The sequence below is a fragment of the Myotis davidii genome, unplaced genomic scaffold (genome assembly GCF_000327345.1).
Source record: "Myotis davidii unplaced genomic scaffold, ASM32734v1 scaffold534, whole genome shotgun sequence".
NCBI classification, from domain to species: domain Eukaryota; kingdom Metazoa; phylum Chordata; class Mammalia; order Chiroptera; family Vespertilionidae; genus Myotis; species Myotis davidii.
Genome location: NW_006286678.1, coordinates 3,434,692 through 3,453,602, shown reverse-complemented (window position 1 = coordinate 3,453,602; position 18,911 = coordinate 3,434,692). Strand labels below are relative to the sequence as shown.

At 48.5% G+C, this 18,911-nt stretch overlaps 1 protein-coding gene across 1 annotated transcript in view; it reads left to right on the top strand.

Moving 5' to 3' along the window:
* CCDC180 (coiled-coil domain containing 180) overlaps positions 1-17,875 on the top strand; it is a 51,732-nt gene extending 33,857 nt beyond the window's left edge. Inside the window, 17 exon segments of the mRNA XM_006779550.2 lie at positions 46-192; positions 840-984; positions 1,160-1,276; positions 2,546-2,644; positions 3,541-3,660; positions 5,088-5,260; positions 5,560-5,683; positions 5,685-5,809; positions 7,320-7,397; positions 7,506-7,572; positions 8,352-8,493; positions 11,962-12,122; positions 12,677-12,814; positions 13,287-13,398; positions 15,550-15,655; positions 16,370-16,505; positions 17,692-17,875. Of these exon segments, the coding sequence (XP_006779613.2) occupies positions 46-192; positions 840-984; positions 1,160-1,276; positions 2,546-2,644; positions 3,541-3,660; positions 5,088-5,260; positions 5,560-5,683; positions 5,685-5,809; positions 7,320-7,397; positions 7,506-7,572; positions 8,352-8,493; positions 11,962-12,122; positions 12,677-12,814; positions 13,287-13,398; positions 15,550-15,655; positions 16,370-16,505; positions 17,692-17,820 (2,119 nt within the window). The 3' untranslated portion in view covers positions 17,821-17,875.
* Positions 17,876-18,911: the final 1,036 nt, after the last annotated feature.

Sequence of the window (18,911 nt, the reverse complement as noted above, 5' to 3'; positions counted from 1 at the left end):
TGGCCTCCCATGCCAGTCACCGCCCTGCCCTTCCCATGTCCCCAGGCTGGTCACGCTCAGCAGCACCCTGAACCGGGAGCTGCTTAGCTACGTCGATGTCATCCAGGTGTCCCTGCGCAGCTTCCGCCAGTACTTGGAGGAGAGCCTGGGCAAGCTCCGCTATACCAACATCGACTTCATCAAGCACAGCAGGTGGGAGCCAGCGTCCGGGCCTCTGCGGCCCCCAGGCTTTCTCTATTGAGAGCTGGTCATGTCCCCTTTAGTCTTTTATTGTGACAAGATGTACATAACACAAAACTATCCATTTTAACCATTTTCAGATGTTCAATTCAGTAGCATGAAGTATATTCGCAGTGTTGTGCTGCCATCACCATCATCCATCTCCAGAACATTTTTATCTTTGCAAACTGAAACTCTGAACTCATCCTGTACTAACTCCCGTTCTCCTTTCCCCCAGCCCCTGACAGCCACCATTCGATTTTCTGCCTCCAGATACCTCATTGGAAGTGGAATCACACAACATTTGTCCTTTTGTGTGTCTGGCTTATTTCACGTAGCATAATGTCTTCAACATTCACCCATGTTGTAGCATGTGCCAGAGTTTCCTCCTTTCTTAAGGCTGAATACTATTCTATTGTGCACATATACTGCATTTTGTTTATCCACCCATCCCTCGATGGGCATTTGGGTTATTTTCCTGCTTCTGTCCTTGACTTACCTGCATTCATTTTACCTTGATCTTGTACTTTTAATTTAAAGCCTCATTAACCACGTATTTGGGATGAACAGAAAGTTTCAGGTCTGATCAGTGGCTTCTATGTCTCCCAAATTATTTTCAGGTTGTTTTCAGAGGGAGGCAACTTTTCTCCTGAAGAAATTCAGTCACTGTGTAACCGACTAGAGAAGGAAGCTGCCCGGATAGAGGTTGTTGAAAGCTCAATCATGATCAACATGGAGAAGATGGAGAGCGAATACCTGGAGCAGGTGGGTGAGCCCCACCCTTGACCTCCAGCCAGGCTCCCAGGATACCTGGTTACAAGGTCAACGATGCCAGTCAGGCCGCCTTTCCAACCATTAATTGAGCCTGTCCCCCTCTGCTTCTGAAGCCCCAAAGTGCCCAATTAAGCCTCCCTCCCTTACCTTCTATATTTATTTACAGGCCAATGATTTTATCAACAAGTTTGAAAGTAAAATCCATAACCTGTCTGTGGACCTTATTTTCTTAGAGAAAATCCAGCGGTTGCTGACAAATCTGCAAGTGAACATTAAGTGTGAGGTGGGACCGATTAATTCTTCATCTGATGTCTGTTTCTCTCCCTCTCTCTCTCTCTCTCTCTCTCTCTCTCTCTCATACACACACACACACACACACACACACACACACACACCTGCATGCCATCACTGTCCTAGAAGCTGGGGGTACTGGTGTGGTCTCTGCCCCATGGGACTTGCACTCGCCAGGAAAACAGATTAAAGCGTCATAGCTTCTGACATTCATTCAGTTCTTTGAAGGTTAATGGACTTATTTTATATATATATATATATAAATCAATATATATATTATTGATTTTTTACAGAGAGGAAGGGAGAGGGATAGAGAGTTAGAAACATCGATGAGAGAGAAACATCGATCAGCTGCCTCCTGCACACTCCCCACTGGGGGCGTGCCCGCAACCCAGGTAGATGCCTTTGACCGGAATTGAACCTGGGACCCTTGAGTCCTCAGGCCGACGCTCTATCCACTGAGCCAAACCAGTCAGGGCAAATGGACTTATTTTGATTGGCTATATTAGTCCTTACAAGAACAGTACAAAGCAAGCACTGCTTTTAATCCCCATTTTAGAGAGAAAGAAACACTCAGAGAGTACGTGACTCAGTCAAGGACACAGAGCTCTTAAATGGCACAGCCACAATGTGAGTCCAGGTCAAAGATCTCAAATAAACAATCTAGCTGAGCACCTCAAGGAACTAAAAAAAAAGAAAAAGAAACATAAAAAGAAGAATAAACTTTAGCAGAATGAAGGAAATACCTAAAGGTCAGATCAGAAATAAATGAAATAGAGACTAGAAAAACCATACAAAAGATCAATGAAACTAGCTGATTTTTTGAAGATAAACAAAATTGACAAACCTTTAACTAGACTGACTAAGAAAAAAAGGAGACAAGATTCAAATAAAATCAGAAATAAAAGACATTGCAACTGATACCACAGAAATACAAAGGATCAGAAGAGACTACTATGACCAATTATATGCCAACCAAAAGGATAACCTATAAGAAATGGATAAATTCTTAGAAACATACCCACACCCTCGACCAGTGCTGTGAGTCACCAATTTTATTTTTAAGCCTTATCTATTTGACAATTAAAAAAAATCTTTAAAACGCACATTGACCAAGTTTCTGATAAGATTGTGCCTTTCCCCCCTCCTGATTTAATTTTTCCAGTATTTAATTCATTTCTCAGGTAATATGTTTCACTAAACATTTTCCTGGTCAAATCAGTATTCTAGAAACAAACCTTGGAACTTCTGTCTTTTGTAGGTGGCAAAATCTAATTCACAAGCAGATGGATTAAATGCTTCTCTGGAACAGCTTCAAAGCAAAGTAGAAATGTATCGAAACTCAAGGGGAGATAAAAATGTAAGTGCTCAGTAGGTGCTAAGCTATGAATGGTAAAGATGCCTCGTGCTGGAATCATAAGCTGGAAATACACTTACACGGTCAAGATTTCTCCCGCACGAGGGGCCTTGGAGCCTCCCTACTTAATCCCAGGCAGGCAGCTAGAGTGCAGCGAGAGTGTCCTTTTTTCTTTCATTTCAGCGGCCGATTAAGGTTTCATTGTCTAACAATAGAGGACATTTATTTTTCTGTCTTTATTGCTTTTTCTTGCAGAGTAACACATGCTTCTTGGAAAAAGTTCCAACATCCCCAAAGCACAGAGTGGAGAACACACATCACTCATGTTGTTCTCATTTCCTGCAGAGCCACTCATGACTCCTGTATTTTGATGCCGGTGTTTCTCTATGTCCCCGGCACCTCACTGCTCTCCCACACACCTGTGGGGCGTGGGCTGTGGGATTGCTACTCTAGCGCTGTGTGCATGTGACATTGTACTGGAGATGCCCCTCCAGAAAGCTGTGGTCATTTCACTTCTGCACACCCTTGCCATCTGGGGCCAAACATTTCCTTCTGAACCTAGCGTGTTAAGATCCAGGAGAAATCCTAGGGAAGCATTCTTTGTCCCCATCATGCAGATGGGGAGACTGAGTCAAGTATATTTAAATCACTTGCCGAGAACAAATCTGTAGACCTGGTAATGGAACTCCCAATACCCTATCCGCTGGAGGAGCTGCTGTCCCAGTGCAGCAGCCTGGGAGAGTCAGCCACGCCCCCAGAGCCCTTCCTGCAAGTGAGGGGCCTCCATCCAACCAAGGGCCATTCTCACCAGCCAGTTCCCCTTCCTGAGATTCAGATGGCATCAGCCCGCCCTCCTGCAGCCTGCTTCCTGTGGCTTTCTTCTCCCACGTTCTCACTAGGTAGTGGCCACTGAAGACTTCCATGGCTTCATCCAAACTTGGAAAGAAAAACTGAGCCAGAGGATTCAGTACCTCAACTGCAAGCGGAAGCACGCGTCTATAACTCAAGTGGTGTTTGCTGTAAGGCATGGAACGGGGTGGCGGGGAAGTGGGGGTGAGCTATTGGAGAATGCAGGGCTCAGCAAAGCCCAAGGGAGGAAGGAGGGTGCTCCCAGGCTCCTACTGGACATCAGGCCTATGGGGTGCCTTGGAAAGGCCACAGGCTGTGTAGTCAGATCTGGGTCCAAATCCAAGATGTACCACTTCCCTGCGTTGGTCTCTTAGAGGATCCCTCACCTCCTGATACCACCCCGTCTCCCCCATCAGGGCCCTCCGCTCACTCCACCCACCACCTCTCAGGGGAGTCTCACTTTTCAGCCTCTTCCTTCCCACCCAAACCCATGAGCGGCCACCAGCTTCTCTCTACCCACCCCTACCACCTCATCCAAATCCCCTGGTCTCTTGCCCTCTGGCTGTCTTTAGCTTCTCACTTCCTTCCATGATCTGTTTCCTGAGCTGCAGCCAGACCAAACCCTAGAAAAGGCCATTGTGACTGTCACTCTCCTGCCCTCTGGGTAAAACCAGACCTATGCAGCAACCTGTGCAGTCCACCCTCTGTGGCCTCTTCATTTTTCTGGTATCCCCAAGATTCCACTTTGCCCCCCCCGCAAGATGTCACTTTCATCAGACTTATACAGCAGCCTCTGGCAGCATAAATGGACACCCCTCACGTTCTGCTCTAGTTGCCCTCAGACCCTGCCAGGTTTTGAACCAGCCTTTCCTTCTAAGGGGAGGCTCTTCCCACCACACCATCAACACTAAGCCTCCATCGCGCCACCACTGCTGCTCCTGACAAGCTTAGACGTCCAGCTGGGGCCTCCCCTCTTACAGCCCACTGCAGTGTCATGACTTGGAATAAAGGAGGAGACAGTGTAACTGAACTCTCATTGTGAGCCACCACTCGGACCCTTTCTCTAAGGTCCACCTCAAGGGGGAGTTGGCGACTCACCCATCCGTGCGTTCATCTATTAGTTAAAAGCATTGCCTGGGAACACCCACAGGCCAGCCTTACAGGTCCATGACCCTCAGTCTCACAGATGACACTGGGACTTTTCCTTTACAGTACTGGTCCCCACTGTGACCAAACATTTACCTGATATGTATTAAATGCCTGTCTCTCTGACTAGACTGTAAGGTCCATGAAGGCAAGGGCTCATGTGGCCTCTTCACTCCATGTCCAGGGACCCAGGCAGAGCCTTGCAGAGAGCAGGCACCCAGGGAACAGTGTTGAAAGTTGGCATGCATGCAGGCATGCGTGAGTGGCCCTCCAAAAGAGATGTGACCGCTCCTGTTTCATAAATGGGAACGCAGAGGCTCAACATGGTCCGTCAGCTGGCCCCCAGCTGCAGCACCTGAGCAAAGTGCTGCTGGAACGTGAACCCAGCCTATCTGCCTCCCTGGCACCGAGGCTGGGCCCGCATACTCGGGCCTTTCTCTCTGGCCCGCAGAGCAGCACCTTAACCGACTTGGACAACGAGAGTGACATCCTGGTGTCTTCAGAAGTCCTTGAAGAGGAGGCCAAGGTAGATGTGGTCACCCCTGAGTCCTTTGCCCAGCCAAGCCGCATGGGGAGGCCCATGATTGAAGACCCAGCAATCGATGTGGTCAAGAAGATCCTGCAGTGAGTGGCCCTGGGGTGCATTCTGGGGCCTTGCCACCGGGGCCCGTGCCCTGAGCCTTCAGGAACTGGCTTTGGAGTCACACACACACTGGGTTCCCATGGGAGCCCACCCCTGAAAGCCTGTGATCTTAAACAAGGGACCTCTCCTCTCAGAGCCTCCGTTTTCTCCTCTAAAATGGGGCTCATGATAGGATGAAGCCATGTTGTGTTGTGTGCTAACCGGGGTGGTGCTCAGGGTCTGGCATGAGCTGTGCTCATGATCACCGGGAAAAACCTCACCTCCTTTCCTTTGTTTTCAGATTTCAGGACTCAAGATTCTCAGTTTTCCCAGGTGACAAAACTCGATGGCCGACAGGTAAAAGCAAGCAGGCCTGTGAGTCGCAGGGCACTGGCAGTGGGGAAGCCAATGGTGCCACCTGGTTCATACTCACCTGGGGTCCTCTGTTCTTGTCCTGGGCGATTGTCACCCAAAGGCTTCAAGCGACACCGGAACCAGGGAGAACACTCTGCAAAGACCTTGTCCAGTGCCAATGCCACCTCAGTAGGGAGGTAGGGACGCTGGGCTGCCCAAGATCTCCCCTTCCCAGACCCCAACCTTGTCTCCCTAAATGGAGGCCAGAGACCGCCCTGTTACTTTACCCGAGTCTGTCATCAGGATGTGCCGCCTGTGCCCACAGCTTCAAGACTCCAAGGGACACAGTGAGGGTCCAGCTCTGATGCTGGTTTTGGTCATATCTGCGCTCATTCCCTCTTAGAGAGCCTGTCTGAGAATTCAGTGGTGCCCAAGGTGATGGCTAGTGGATCCAAGCCTTCTACCTTCCCACGCACATCATACTGAACAGAAAGCTGGACCCTGGCGATGGCTTTCTTTGGGTGACATCACAGAACCTTAGGAGGAGTCTGGGCCTCTGCCTTCCAGCCATGTGCTCTGCCCACTAGGCCGCCCTGGAGTGATTAGACTCATGGCTCAGTGAGCATGAGCTCTGGCTAACACCCAACATGGCTTTTACAAAAGGGGGAGAGCAGGCCACAAACTTTCTTGGTCTTCTGTGAGTCCTCATTGATGTGGTTTAATTCCTGGTTTTGAGCAAGTGGTGGTGAAGAAACTATGGCTTTGCATACCTCCAGAAGGTCTTTTTAAACACTCAGACCATCTGCAATGCAAAAGTAAACAAAGATCAACCAAATGAGAAAATCAAAGGCTATTTACTCAGAACTTGCGACAGCAAGGGAGTCGGCCATGTCACTTGCATTTTAGCGGAGACCCAAAGGCAGGCAGAGGAGTGGAAAAGCTTTATAGTGGAGAAGAGGGAGGGCTTTGGGTATATCTGATTGGAGGCTGTTGGCATAGGAAGTGGGAGGCAGGCCAGCTGCGGGGCATCCGATATGATTGGTTAGGGGAGTATGTTTGATTTTTCTCTGTTTGGTTTTAAGTTGGAAACAAGGACAAAACTTTGGAAAGCTGTCACCTATTAACCAATTCCTGGTCATTTGGGGGCCGATTATTACAGACACTTCTGTTTAGGCTACAAAATGAAATCCACGTTGCTAGGGCTGCCTGATGAAAATTCAGGATGCCCAGTTAAATTTGAATTTCAGGAAAACATGGAATATTTTTAGTGTAAGTATGTCCCAAAGATAGCATGAGAAATACATTTAAAAAATTATTCGTTGCTTCTATGAAATTCAAGTTTAAATGGGGGCGTTGTTTTTTTTGTTTGAAAATCTTGCAACCCTATATGTGGCTCAACCCACTTTTCTTTGGGGGCTCACACAGGGTCCAAGGATACAAAATTGCAGGCCGAGCACCTCGCTCCCTTCCCCCTTCTCAGTGGCCTTGGGTGGGGTTAGCGGCGGCAGGGCTTCATTTCCACAGGAAGGTTGTCTCCAGAGCTGTTGAGGAGTAGAGAGGCATTTTGAAGGATTCAGCCCCAAACGTGGGAAGCAGGTAGCCTACAGGGAGGTCAATGCCTCTAACAACTCAGGTGGGGCTCCCGCAGGCTCACCTATGCCTGTCTGTCCCCGGCCTCCAGAGCACTGACTCACCTTTGTCCCACAGTGTCACACGGTTTACCAAGCCCAACAGAATAGACAGACGGTACCAGGTGCTCTGGGACAGGCCACGTAGTCAGGCCGAGTAAGTGACAGCGCCTTTTCCTTTAACTACATGTTAACCTCTTGTGTCTATCTAGGGGCACTAGCTAAACCTGACTCCGTTGAGGAATCCATCTCATGTTTGTTGCAGGGATTTTAAAGGGGTCATCCTGACCCTCCTCTGGGATATCAGTGAGCATCTGATGAATGTCATAGAGGTGAGCGCTGTAGCCCACAAGCCTCTGCCTGCCCTCTGCCAGTCACTGGCCGCATGCCCCCAGCTGCTTCTGCCTCCTGCCTTCTGCTGATAAGGGCCCTGTGGGTGAAACTGAGGAAAAGGGGTTCCAGCCCCCATGACCATGGTTACCCAGCTAAACCTCATTCATTCATTCAGTTAGCCATTTATTCAGACCTAAACATTTCTTAGACACTAACTGTATTCAGATACTGGGTCTGCCCAGAGGAGCAAGCCCGTCTCTGTCCCTGAGGCCAGTGCCCAGCAGGAGGGTGACAGACATGGCGGCACCACAGGGAGACAGGCGGGACATGTCAGCAAGGGGTCCTCCAACAGGAACTGCTTGGTACCCTGTTTTCAGCACACGCTCCACACAGGAGTGTCTGTGCATTTTCCTGCCTGCCTCCCGCTGAGCTGTGAGTCCTTCGGAGGAGGAGCTTCGGATCATCCATATTGGTGGCCCTCAGTCTGGTAACCAGCTTGGTGCGTCATAGTAAGCCCTCCGCCCTGTCATTGAAGAGAGATTCCATACTGGCCTTGAAGGATAAATAGAATTGTGCCAGCCCCTCTCTTGTGCCTTGCATAGCCCTGTGACACCAGCCGTGGTGAAAAGGACAGACAGAGGCACGGGTCACCGGCACAGGGGACCGCAGGAGTGAAGGCTAGGTGATGTGGAGAGCAGGGAGGAGGATGCCAGGGTCTTGGACCAGAGTACCATGGCGCCAGAGTCCTCACCCGCACGCCACCAACCTTCTCTCGCAGGAGTTCTACCGCAGGGAGAAGCGCTCGGTCACCAGGCCCGACTGCATGTCTGATACCTTTGAGCAGTGTATGGAGAGCGTCTGCAAGAAGATCCTGGAGTACCAGAACCAGACGGACGACTACCACAACTCCTGCCTCATAGGTGGGTGAGGGCGGCCGGCAGGCGGGCCCCGGGGTGGCACGAAGCCACTGCTTGAGCCAGGCCTGGGCCTCAGGGTCTGGATGTTACCTTCTGACCTGGAGGTCACCCGGTGAGTCAGAGGAGCCACTCCATGAAAAGTTGACATCTTAGAATTAGGTAAGAACCTTCATCAGATTTAGCTGGGGGGAAATAACAATGCTTCCTCCCAAAAGGCCCCTTATTTTGGGGATATGTGGTGATTTCTATAACTAACAGTGCTTTGTTCATTGCACAGATATTTTTGACAGCTTTATTGAGATATTCACCTGCATATAATTCATTCATTTAAAGTGTACAACGTAATGGATTGAGTGAGAGTTGTGTAACCATCACCACTGTTAGGTTTAGAACCCCCGGTCCCTCATCACTTTCCCAGCCCTAGGCGACCACTAATCTACTTTCTGTCTCTATCGAGTTTCCGGTTCTTAACTTTCATATGAATGGAATCATGTAGTATGTGGTCTTTTGTGACTGGGCCCTTCATTTTGCACAATGTGTTAAAAGTTCATCCATGTTATTGTGTGTATCAGCACTTCATTCCTTTTAATGGCGGAATCATAGTCCATTGTCTGCGCGTGCCACATTTTGTTTACCTGCTCATTCATTTATGGATATTTGATTGTTTCTGTGTTTTGGCTGTTGTGAACAATGCTGTTGTGAACATTCATGTACATGTTTTTGTGTGGACGTAGGTATTCATTTCTCTGGGGTGTGTGACGAGGAATGGGATTGCTGGGTCATATGGTGACTCTGTGTTTAATCACTTGAAGAATCCTTCCACGGTGCTTACTGCATGCCTGGCCTGGGCTGGGCTAGCCTGGGATGAACTCAGGAGAGAGTGCCTCCTGGAGAACAGGGATATGAAAATAGGCAGGTAGATACATCTTGCCATTTACATTTATTGTTATATGTAATATAATAAGTCATTCTTATCACTTAAAGGAGTTGTGAAGACTCTTTTACCCAACGCTCTTGCCCATTTCTCCATGTACCTCTGCATCTTCATCCATAGTCATGTGTGTTTTATGCAGTCGTAAGTCCTAGTTATTCCTCTTGTAAGTCAGGGAACCTGAGGGCCCATTAGAGGCCTGCTGTGTGGGTGGAGAGGCAGCATGGATAGAAGAGGGAGAGGATTAGGGGATGGTCAGACCTGTGACCCAGGCCGAGCACTGCCGTCTTCCAGCTGTATGACCTTGACCAAGCCACCTGGCCTCTATGAGCCTCAGTTTCCTCGTCTGTAAAACCCAGGATGCAAGGCGTTTTTGAGGATGAAACCCCTCGCACAGACTTGCCACGTACAGGGGGAAACAGTCTGCCGTGGCTCTCGCTACTATGGCTGTGCGACGACTGGAATAGAAACTGCAGGCAGCATCTCATTTCTCCAGCTCAGCATTTCCCCAGGTGAACTCCGTTCTATATGCTCTTCCATAAAGTGAAGGTCCTATGGTCGGATGAGCTTGGGAAATGCGGCCGATTATGTGCGTCTCTGGAAGATTCTCCGTTCACAGTAAATGTCCACTTCCATTTCTTACAGTTTGGGGGTCCAGGTATCTGACCAACCCTCCCAGAGAAAAGGTGTAAAAATGCTGGGTATATGTTTGTGATGAAATCTTTTAAATGCATCGAGCTAGCTGTGAAGCAAGAAACAGCCAGGCCCCAGACGCCAACAACACAGGAACTCTGAGAGATAAATTGAGCAGTAACTTTGGCTCTTGCCCTAAGGACTTTGCTGACTCCCAGTGAATTTAAGCCTCTGGTTTCATGGCCTTCAGGGCATTGGGAACAGGAGACAAAGCCTGGACCTCCCAAGGTGGAAAGTCCAAAAGGACACTAGGGCTCTACCTACAGAGTAAGGTGAATGAGACAAAAACCACCCCTCCCACTCCTACAATCCAAACTGTCTTATTAAAAACCTTGGTGCTGGGTAAAGAAGAAGAAAAACTCCAATGAGAATCCACACCTATAAGCCAGCCCCAATGCGTTTTGTTTGTTTGTTTGTTTATAAATTTTATTGATTTTTTTTTATAGAGAGGAAGGGAGAGGGATAGAGAGCTAGAAATATCGAGAAACATCGACCAGCTGCCTCCTGCACACCTCCTGGGGATGTGCCCGCATCCAAGGTACATGCCCTTGACCGGAATCGAACCTGGGACCTTTCAGTCCGCAGGCCGACACTCTATCCACTGAGCCAAACTGGTTAGGGCCCCAATGTGGTTTTTAAACTTGAAGTCACACTGAGCTAAACCTGAATTTAACTTTCTGTGGAGCATCCAAAAGGACTCTCACTGATATTTAGCTGAAAATGATCATGAGTTAGTTGTGCCAGATGCTTGTTTAATACAGACACTACAAATGTTCTTTTTAAAAATATATATATTTTATTGATTTTTTTACAGAGAGGAAGGGAGAGGGATAGAGAGTTAGAAACATCGAGAGAGAGAAACATCGATCAGCTGCCTCCTGCACATCTCCTACTGGGGATGTGCCCGCAACCAAGGTACATGCCCTTGACCGGAATCGAACCTGGGACCTTTCAGTCCGTAGGCCGTGCTCTATCCACTGAGCCAAACCGGTTAGGGCTACAAATCTTCTTTAGTAAAATCCACCTTCAATTCAGGCCTTCAAGGATTCCCCACGGTAAAAATAAACAAACAAAACACACACACACACACACACACACACACACACACACACACGTAGAAAAAAAGGTATCTTGAACATGAGGTAGACAGCAGGATGAGGCCAGTAAGGACTTTATATTTTTAACATATCAAACAGAAAATATAAAAGCATGTATTTATTAGAGTCAAATAAAAGAGGAAATTGGAAAAATGAGTAAGGAGCAAGAGATTATGAAAATGGCCAAGTAGAAACGAAAGAGAACGAAATAGAACTCCTATATTTGAAAAATAAATATTTGAAACTTAAAAATTATAAATGGCTTTACAACCATATTGTTCATTGGTGGAGGTGAAATTAGTGAACTGGCACGTAGATGCAAAGAAAACATCCGAAATGCAACACAGGAAAACAGATGACATTTGGGAAGAAAGGTGAAGAGATATGGAGGAAAGAGCAGATCTAACATATAGCTATTTAGAAGTCCGAGAGGACAGGCAGGAGACTAGAGTGAAGACGATATTTAAAGAGGGAATGGAGGAGACAATGCTTAAAGATATAATGTTATTTTAAATGAGCTGGAAAGTCCTGCAGGGTTTAGAAGAGAAAGGTCTTTGGAACTTTCATGCTGTAGTAGTTTTCTCTGCACTAGTTTGGCCAGAGGACCCCTTTTGATGAAATAGGTATTACCTCATCGAAGACCAAGCCTCTCTCTCTGGGAAACGGCTTCGGGCCTTGGTTGGGGAGACACCCTCAGCAATGGGGCTCTGTTCTGTCCTCCCCCCGGCCTCTCCTCCCCAATGCCTACAGAATTACGCGCCCAGATGCGGAGATTCGAAGAGCTGCTGCCCCAGATGTGTTGGCTGGTGATGGAAAATTTCAAGGAGATCAACTGGCAAAAACTTTGCACCTCCACCAGAGAGATCCGGGAACAGTTCTCGAATTATCACAAGCAGCTGGAGAAAAGGAAGGTGGGGGCTCCAGGACCTGCCCTTCCTCTCCAGGTTCAGGGGCCCTGGGCGAGCAGAAATGGATGCAGGGCATGGGAAGAACTGAGTCCCAGGGAAGGTGATGGGCCAGGCTTGGGATTGTTGCATGGGCACTGGGGGACACAAGGCATTGGGGGAATGAGAGTGGAACCGGCAGCTTCTTCAGGGAAGTCATTCAGTAAACTCCTTGTTGGGTGGGTCAGCTGGGTTATGTGTGGCCATTGTCATTGAGATCAACAACAATTGTCTCCCTGGTCTCATAGCCAGGAGTTGTTCCTCTCATTGAACCAAAGCCTGGATCATGCTGGGCAGGTGCTCAGCTCGCCCTCCCTCTCCCCTCAGAGTCAGCTCCAGCCAGGCCCCTATCTTGCCTTTTCTGCCCACTCATGGCCCTTCACACACCCTGGTCAGAACACACACCAGTCTGCCCATTGCCATAACTGGCAGAGGACATAGGCCAGTGACTGTTTGGTCCTGACCTCAAGACAGCGTGGTTGAAATTCCTGCAGATTTCTGGATTTTTTTTTTAATTGAAGGATAAAAACGCCCAGAGTCTTCATCCAAATCTTGGACACCCTATACATTCAAAAGTAATGGAGTCTCTGTGTCTAATGGAAGAGAAAAGACAGAAAGAATTGGACAGCATGATTATGACCACCAAGGAGAAGCTGGAGGTCAGTGGTGCCATCAGTTTCCAAGCACTGCCCTCCAGAGAGATGACCCCACTGACAGCCTGGCACCAGCATGGAGCACGGCTTTGTGCCGACACCTTGGCCACGTCAGGAGATGAAAGTGGGTGGGTTTTACAGGTGGAGATGATCAGTATTGGCCGTTGGTGACTTGTATTTCTTCATTTCTAAATTAATTATTTACAAAATTATTAATGAGAACTTTTCCCCCACAATCCATGTCTAGTTTTATTTCTTCTTTGGTGAATTGTCCCTTGGCCATTTCAGAATCATTTCCTACCTCAAGCCAAGTCACCTCTTGGGAGAGGTCTCCTGGCTGAGGACCAAATGTCAGCTACCTTGGATATAATGGACGTGTGGCTTTGTCGTGTTACCCGCTGGCTCCCCAAATCCTCCCTCAGCCTGCTGTCGGAGGCAAGGTACTCTGCTACCAACTGGGCTCCCGTGTTTCCTCCAGGAATGCATCAGGAAGTGCGGCCGGTTATTCATAACCAGCTTGGCCAGCTTCACCGAGAAGTTCCTGCTGCAGCTGGATGAAGTGGTCATTGTCGATGATGTCCAGGTTGCAAGTAAGTGGCACTACGGCCCTGTGTCCTGGCCCCAGGGGGTTGGCGAGGCACAAGCTGATGGGCCATGCGGGATTTCTGCCTTTCCCCAACTCCACCAGAATGAAAACGGATTCTCCACCGAGGGGACTGATGAATTTTTGTTTGTTTTCATGAGAAATAACTTTTTTTTAAATTAAAAAACAAATCCCAAATGGGTCAACAATTACATGTAGAAAATGAAACTGTACTAGTGAATATTTTCATAATCTTGGAGTAGGGACAGCTTTCCTAACTATGAGATGACAGCCAGAAACCATAAAGGAAATAGCTGAGCCCCGCTGGCATGGGCTCAGTGGTTGAACATTGACCTATGAACCAAGAGGTCACAGTTCGATTCCTGGTCAGGGCACATGCCTGGTTGTGGACTTGATCCCCAATAAGGGGGCGTGCAGGAGGCAGCCGATCAATGATTCTCTCTTATCATTGATCTCTCTCTCCCTTTCCTTACACACACACACATACATGTGTGTATATATATATATATATGTAATGGCTGGCACTTCTCTGGCCAAAACAAAACAAAACAAAAAAACAAGGGAAACTGTCGAAAGATGAAAAGACAAACCACAAACTGGAAAAATATTCCTACTATCTAAAAGTCAGAGAAAAGCCCAACATCTCTGTGGTACAGAGAACTCTACCAGGTCAAATTTGTAAAAAGAGACAAAAGACAAACACATGCAATTCAAAAGAGAAGTGATTCACAAGGCCAGTGAATTACCGTAACGAATGTAACAAATGCTTAACTTTACTGATGACAAAAAATGCAAATGTGAACATTATGAATATATCCATTTTCGCCAACAGCCTTGCAAGGCTTTTCCGTTTGGTGGCAACCAGCCCTGGTGAGAATGTGAGGAAGCCCAGGTGCCACAGAGACCCTGGGAGAGGGTAGCACTGATACCACCTCGGGGGCAACCCGCTGTCGGTACCCGTCAAAATTCCTTTTTCTCTTCCCTTTACCGGTCACAATTCTTAATTTTGACCTGGCAGTTGTTGCTCTAGGAATTTATCCAACAGAAATAGTTGCACAGTTTTTCAAGGACATATTTTAAAGCATATTCATCACAACACTAACATTGCAAAGAATTGGGAACAATACTAATATTTAGTTATAAGGGATTGGATACATAAATTATGGCTGAAATGTACAATGACTGCTGTTCAGCTATTAAAGTGTGTTTAATGGTCTCTATGTGCTAATGTGGAAAGGCAGGAAGAAATACTGTTATGTGAAAACACAAGTTGACAGTGAGTACTTTTCTATGATCCCATTCATAAACTACACACACACACACTACATATATATATATATATGAATTCATGTGAGAGAGAGAGAGAGAGAGAGAGAGAGGGAGGGAGAGAGAATGAGAGACAGAGCCTGAGAGATAGTACCAGACTGTTGACAATGATCCCCTCTGGTGGCTGGGATTACCAGAGACTTCTAAAATCTTTTTTTTCTAGGTTAGGGATGTTTAAAATTTTTATAATGTGCATATTACTTTTATAGCTATAGAAACACTTAAATCACATCTTAAGTATTATTCATTAATCACTAGTCTATTAAGTAATTAAAATATATTATTCTTATTAAAGTTTTTTTATTACAAAGACAGTAAATATTCATTATAGTAAAATAATAAATTCAATATGAATTACAAAGAAACTTAAGAATGCAGCCTACAGCTCTGGCTAGTGTGGCTCAGTTGGTTGGGCATCATCCAGGGGACCAAAAGGTTGCTGGATTGGTTCCCGGTCAGGGCACATGCCTGGGTTGTGGGCTTGATCCCAGGTTGGGGGATGTGCAGAAGGCAGCCAATCCATGTTTCACTTTCACGTCGACTTTTTCTCTCTCTCCCTGACCCTTCCTCCCTCTCTCAGAATCAATGAAAAAATCTTTTTTAAAAAAGAAAGAATACAGCCTACATATCTGGTGCAGTCAGCTTTTCTGTGGGAGGGTGCTCTGCCTCCCATGGGAGACTCCAAGTGGGGAGAAGGGAAGTGAGGCCCTCATTTCTCTAAGGCCAGAGATGGGGGATGGGGGGTAGTGGGGGGGCTTGATCTCAGGCTGTGGGCCAGGCCTCGGTCAGTAACCTGTCTCTTGCCTGCCAGAGATGGAGCCCCCTAAACAGAAAACATCAATTCTCATTCGGAGGAAACTTGCTGGGCTATCCCTGGAGGAAGAGAGTGAGAAGCCTCTGATCGAACGGGGCAGCAGGTGAGAGCCACAAACAGGAGGTATACCAAGAATGGCTGTCTTTGCTGGGGGCAGTGCTGTGGAATAACCCTATGCTCTGTGCCTCAGTTTTCTCATCTGTGAAATGGGCGTGGCAGCCTACCTTCTATGGTATTATGAAGAGAAAGTTAAATGAGATCGGAGTGCCCCTGGCACATACTGAGAACTCAGTGGCCGTGAGGACCTACAAAGGGGCCCACAAAGAAAAGGAGGCCTTTCCCACCATAAGGCAAATTCTAGGGTTGCTGGTGGCACTGAGAATGTGTAACAAGAGCTGTCAAAGTGCTCGTTCCTGGGCCCCAAGAATGTCACTCATACGGAAGGAGTGACTTGCCCAGCTTCACTCTTAGCAGCAGCTATTACAGCGCAGTGGAATAAATGGAGCAGGAGTCTGCGGCTGCCACCTGGCTGGCTGGCTGAGGCGTAAACGAGGGCCCAGAAGTAGGAAACAAGGGGAGGTGTGCCATTCCTCTGCCCAGGCAGAGCCCAGGGTTGTCTGTTCACATGGATTTAAACTTTGCACACGGATGAAAATACAAAAAAGAGCTTGAAGGAGCTTAACGTTAAATGACCAGAAGGGGTTTTCTTTTAATGAAGACATTTAAGGAAATGCTCATCCCCCCACCAGGGTTAGAGGGCGCACCGCAAACGGCGAAGGCAAGCCGGCGGGGCTTTCATAGGCATGTTTGTTTGTAGGAAGTGGCCTGGAATCAAACCCACCGAAGTCACCATCCAAAACGAGATTCTCCTCCGGAAAACACCATCAATCACCACCCTCAAAACAACGCTGGGCCACCTGGCGACCGTGGAAGCCCGAGATGATGTCTACCTGGTGAGTGGAGAGGCGGGCGGACCGGCGCGTGCGCCCCGAGGGATGCCCAGCAGCCCCGTTGGGCTGGCTGGGGAAGGAGACAGCTTCCCATCACAGTGCCCTGGCCTGTGGCCATGGAGCAGATGGCACACGTCAGGGTGCCCCCCCCGCCCCAAGAGCACAGGGTCAACACTCAGGACAGTCGATGTGCTCAGACGCAAGGACGGGAGCCGCTGGTCATGTCCAGTCCCAGTGAGAGTGTGAGTCTGATGGCGTGAGCCCAGTACAGCAGGAGCCCCACAGAGGTCACCCCCCACCCCCCCAGACTGCGGGGAGAGGAAGGCTTCTCAGAGGAACAAGGGGCCAGAGTCGGTCAGAGGCATGGAGGCCCTGGGAGCAGTGGCTGGAAGGGCTGACAGTGTCTGTTCTCAACATGAGGCATCTCATTAAATCCTTGTAGCAGCCCCATGAGGAAGGTAGAATTGTCCCATGTTACTGATGAGGACACTGAGGCTTAAAGAGAGTGCCCCCCACCCCCCGCCAGATGCCACTACAGAGTGGCTGAGGCAGGGTTAAAACCGAGTGCCTGTCAGACACCCAGGGTGCCTGTCTGAAGAAGAGGCTACACCTGGAGGCCACCTGTGGGCCCTCTCAGCTCTGAAGATGTGTGGACCTTTGGTCCTGGTGCCCAGAAAGAAACCTTTTCCTGCCCAGAGATATGCTGACCCTGGTATTGGGAAAGCCTACTGTGCCCAGGGCCGCCCTGACCCAGCTACCATGCCAAGCCCCAGGCAGAGGGGATCTCGGCTCTGCCTGCTGAGTTCAGCGAGGGCTTGAAGCCTAGAGGGCTCGGCCTCCCGAGGAAGCCAGGTCCCCGCAGCCCCAGGGAGGCCACAGGGTGGGCAGCAGTTAGCAAGAAGTGCAGAGTCCAGAGGCTGGTAGACTGGGGTCCTAGTCCCTGCTCAGTCTCTTTCTAGCCGGTGATCCCAGGCAAGGCTCAGTCGGAGCCTCAGTTTCCCCATCTATTGAACAATCAGACCTGCCTGATTGGTTGTTGGGCAAATACATGAGAAATGCCTGGTGGAACTCTTGCCTGAGGTACCGAGGGTGGGTTAAAGCTAGCAGCCAGCAGTTTGCAGTGTTCCTCTAGAGCACAGAGTCCAGAAGCCCCTCCTCATGTGGCCTCTTCCTGCTGCCTCGCTCCTAGAAATATCTGGCCTTGTTTGAAGAGGAGTTGAAGAAGATCCAGGATGAGAACACCATGCAGGTGAATGAGGCCCAGCGCTGGAAGAACAGCTGGAAGAGATCCGTGGAAACCCTCCAGGGCCTGTACTAGCGAGGCCCTCAACTCACCCCAAATAAAAGCTCCTTTTGTAGGAACTGCTTCTTGACCTCCCCATCCGTCTCTGTCCATCCGTCGTCCACCTGCCTGTCTGTCCATCTATCTGTCCACCCATGCATGCATGCCCGCATTCATCCATCTATCCATCATTCCAGCTCTGTACCCAGCACTGTAGCTTCATCTGTGGCCAGGGCACGACGTGGTCCCTGCCCCCATGGACACCAGTTCCAGTGAGGAAGACGGAGGTGAACGGAGGAGTTCCATGTGGTTAGCAGGGATGGCGGGTAAGAGGAATAGGTCACTTACAACAGCGACCAGTACTTTGAAGCAAATAATAAAAGTCATGCTTGATGCTTCATCTTGGAAGATGAAAAAATTAAGTCTTTTGGAAAAGAGTATATTTTACATATAACACAATGAGGATTGTAATTGCAGCCATGCCCTGATTCCTGGGACCAGTGAGGAATTAATCCAGTGTTGACTGTATGTCTGCCTGGCGACGTGCCTGACCGAAGGACAGCATCTTGGAAAATGTCTGCTAGGCCTCCTTAAATTTCCTAAGGGCCGCTCTAATCCCAGGAGACTCAGGCCATTCTCTCCGGAAACCTCCGTCCTGCTGTCTGCCTGTCGACTTTCTCTTCTTTCTCTCTAAGTGGCCCCACCATGCCAGATCTCATTTGTCGGTGGCTTTCTATGTCACTTGGACAGGGCGCTCGGATTCCTTCCCCGACACCGTACACTCCTGTTTCTTTCACATGCTTGGCACTTTCACTTTGCATCAGTTCACATTTTCACATGCTTTCTCTCCTTTAATGACTCATGAGGTAGGCTTCCATATACCTAATGTGCTTTCCTCCCACTGCCTTTTCTTTTCCTCACCCCGGCATCTAGTGTAATATACATCTTGTACCAGTTGGTTGATTGACTATTATGGAATCAGGAATATGGTAGTTGGTTGCCTTGCTTAAAGTATTAGTTACCCCACCTCCATGCCCTACCCCACAACTGGGCCCTTAACCAGCTGACAGCTCAATATTTGTATCCTTGGAATAATCCTAATATCTGGGCCTTGTCCAAGGCTGAGT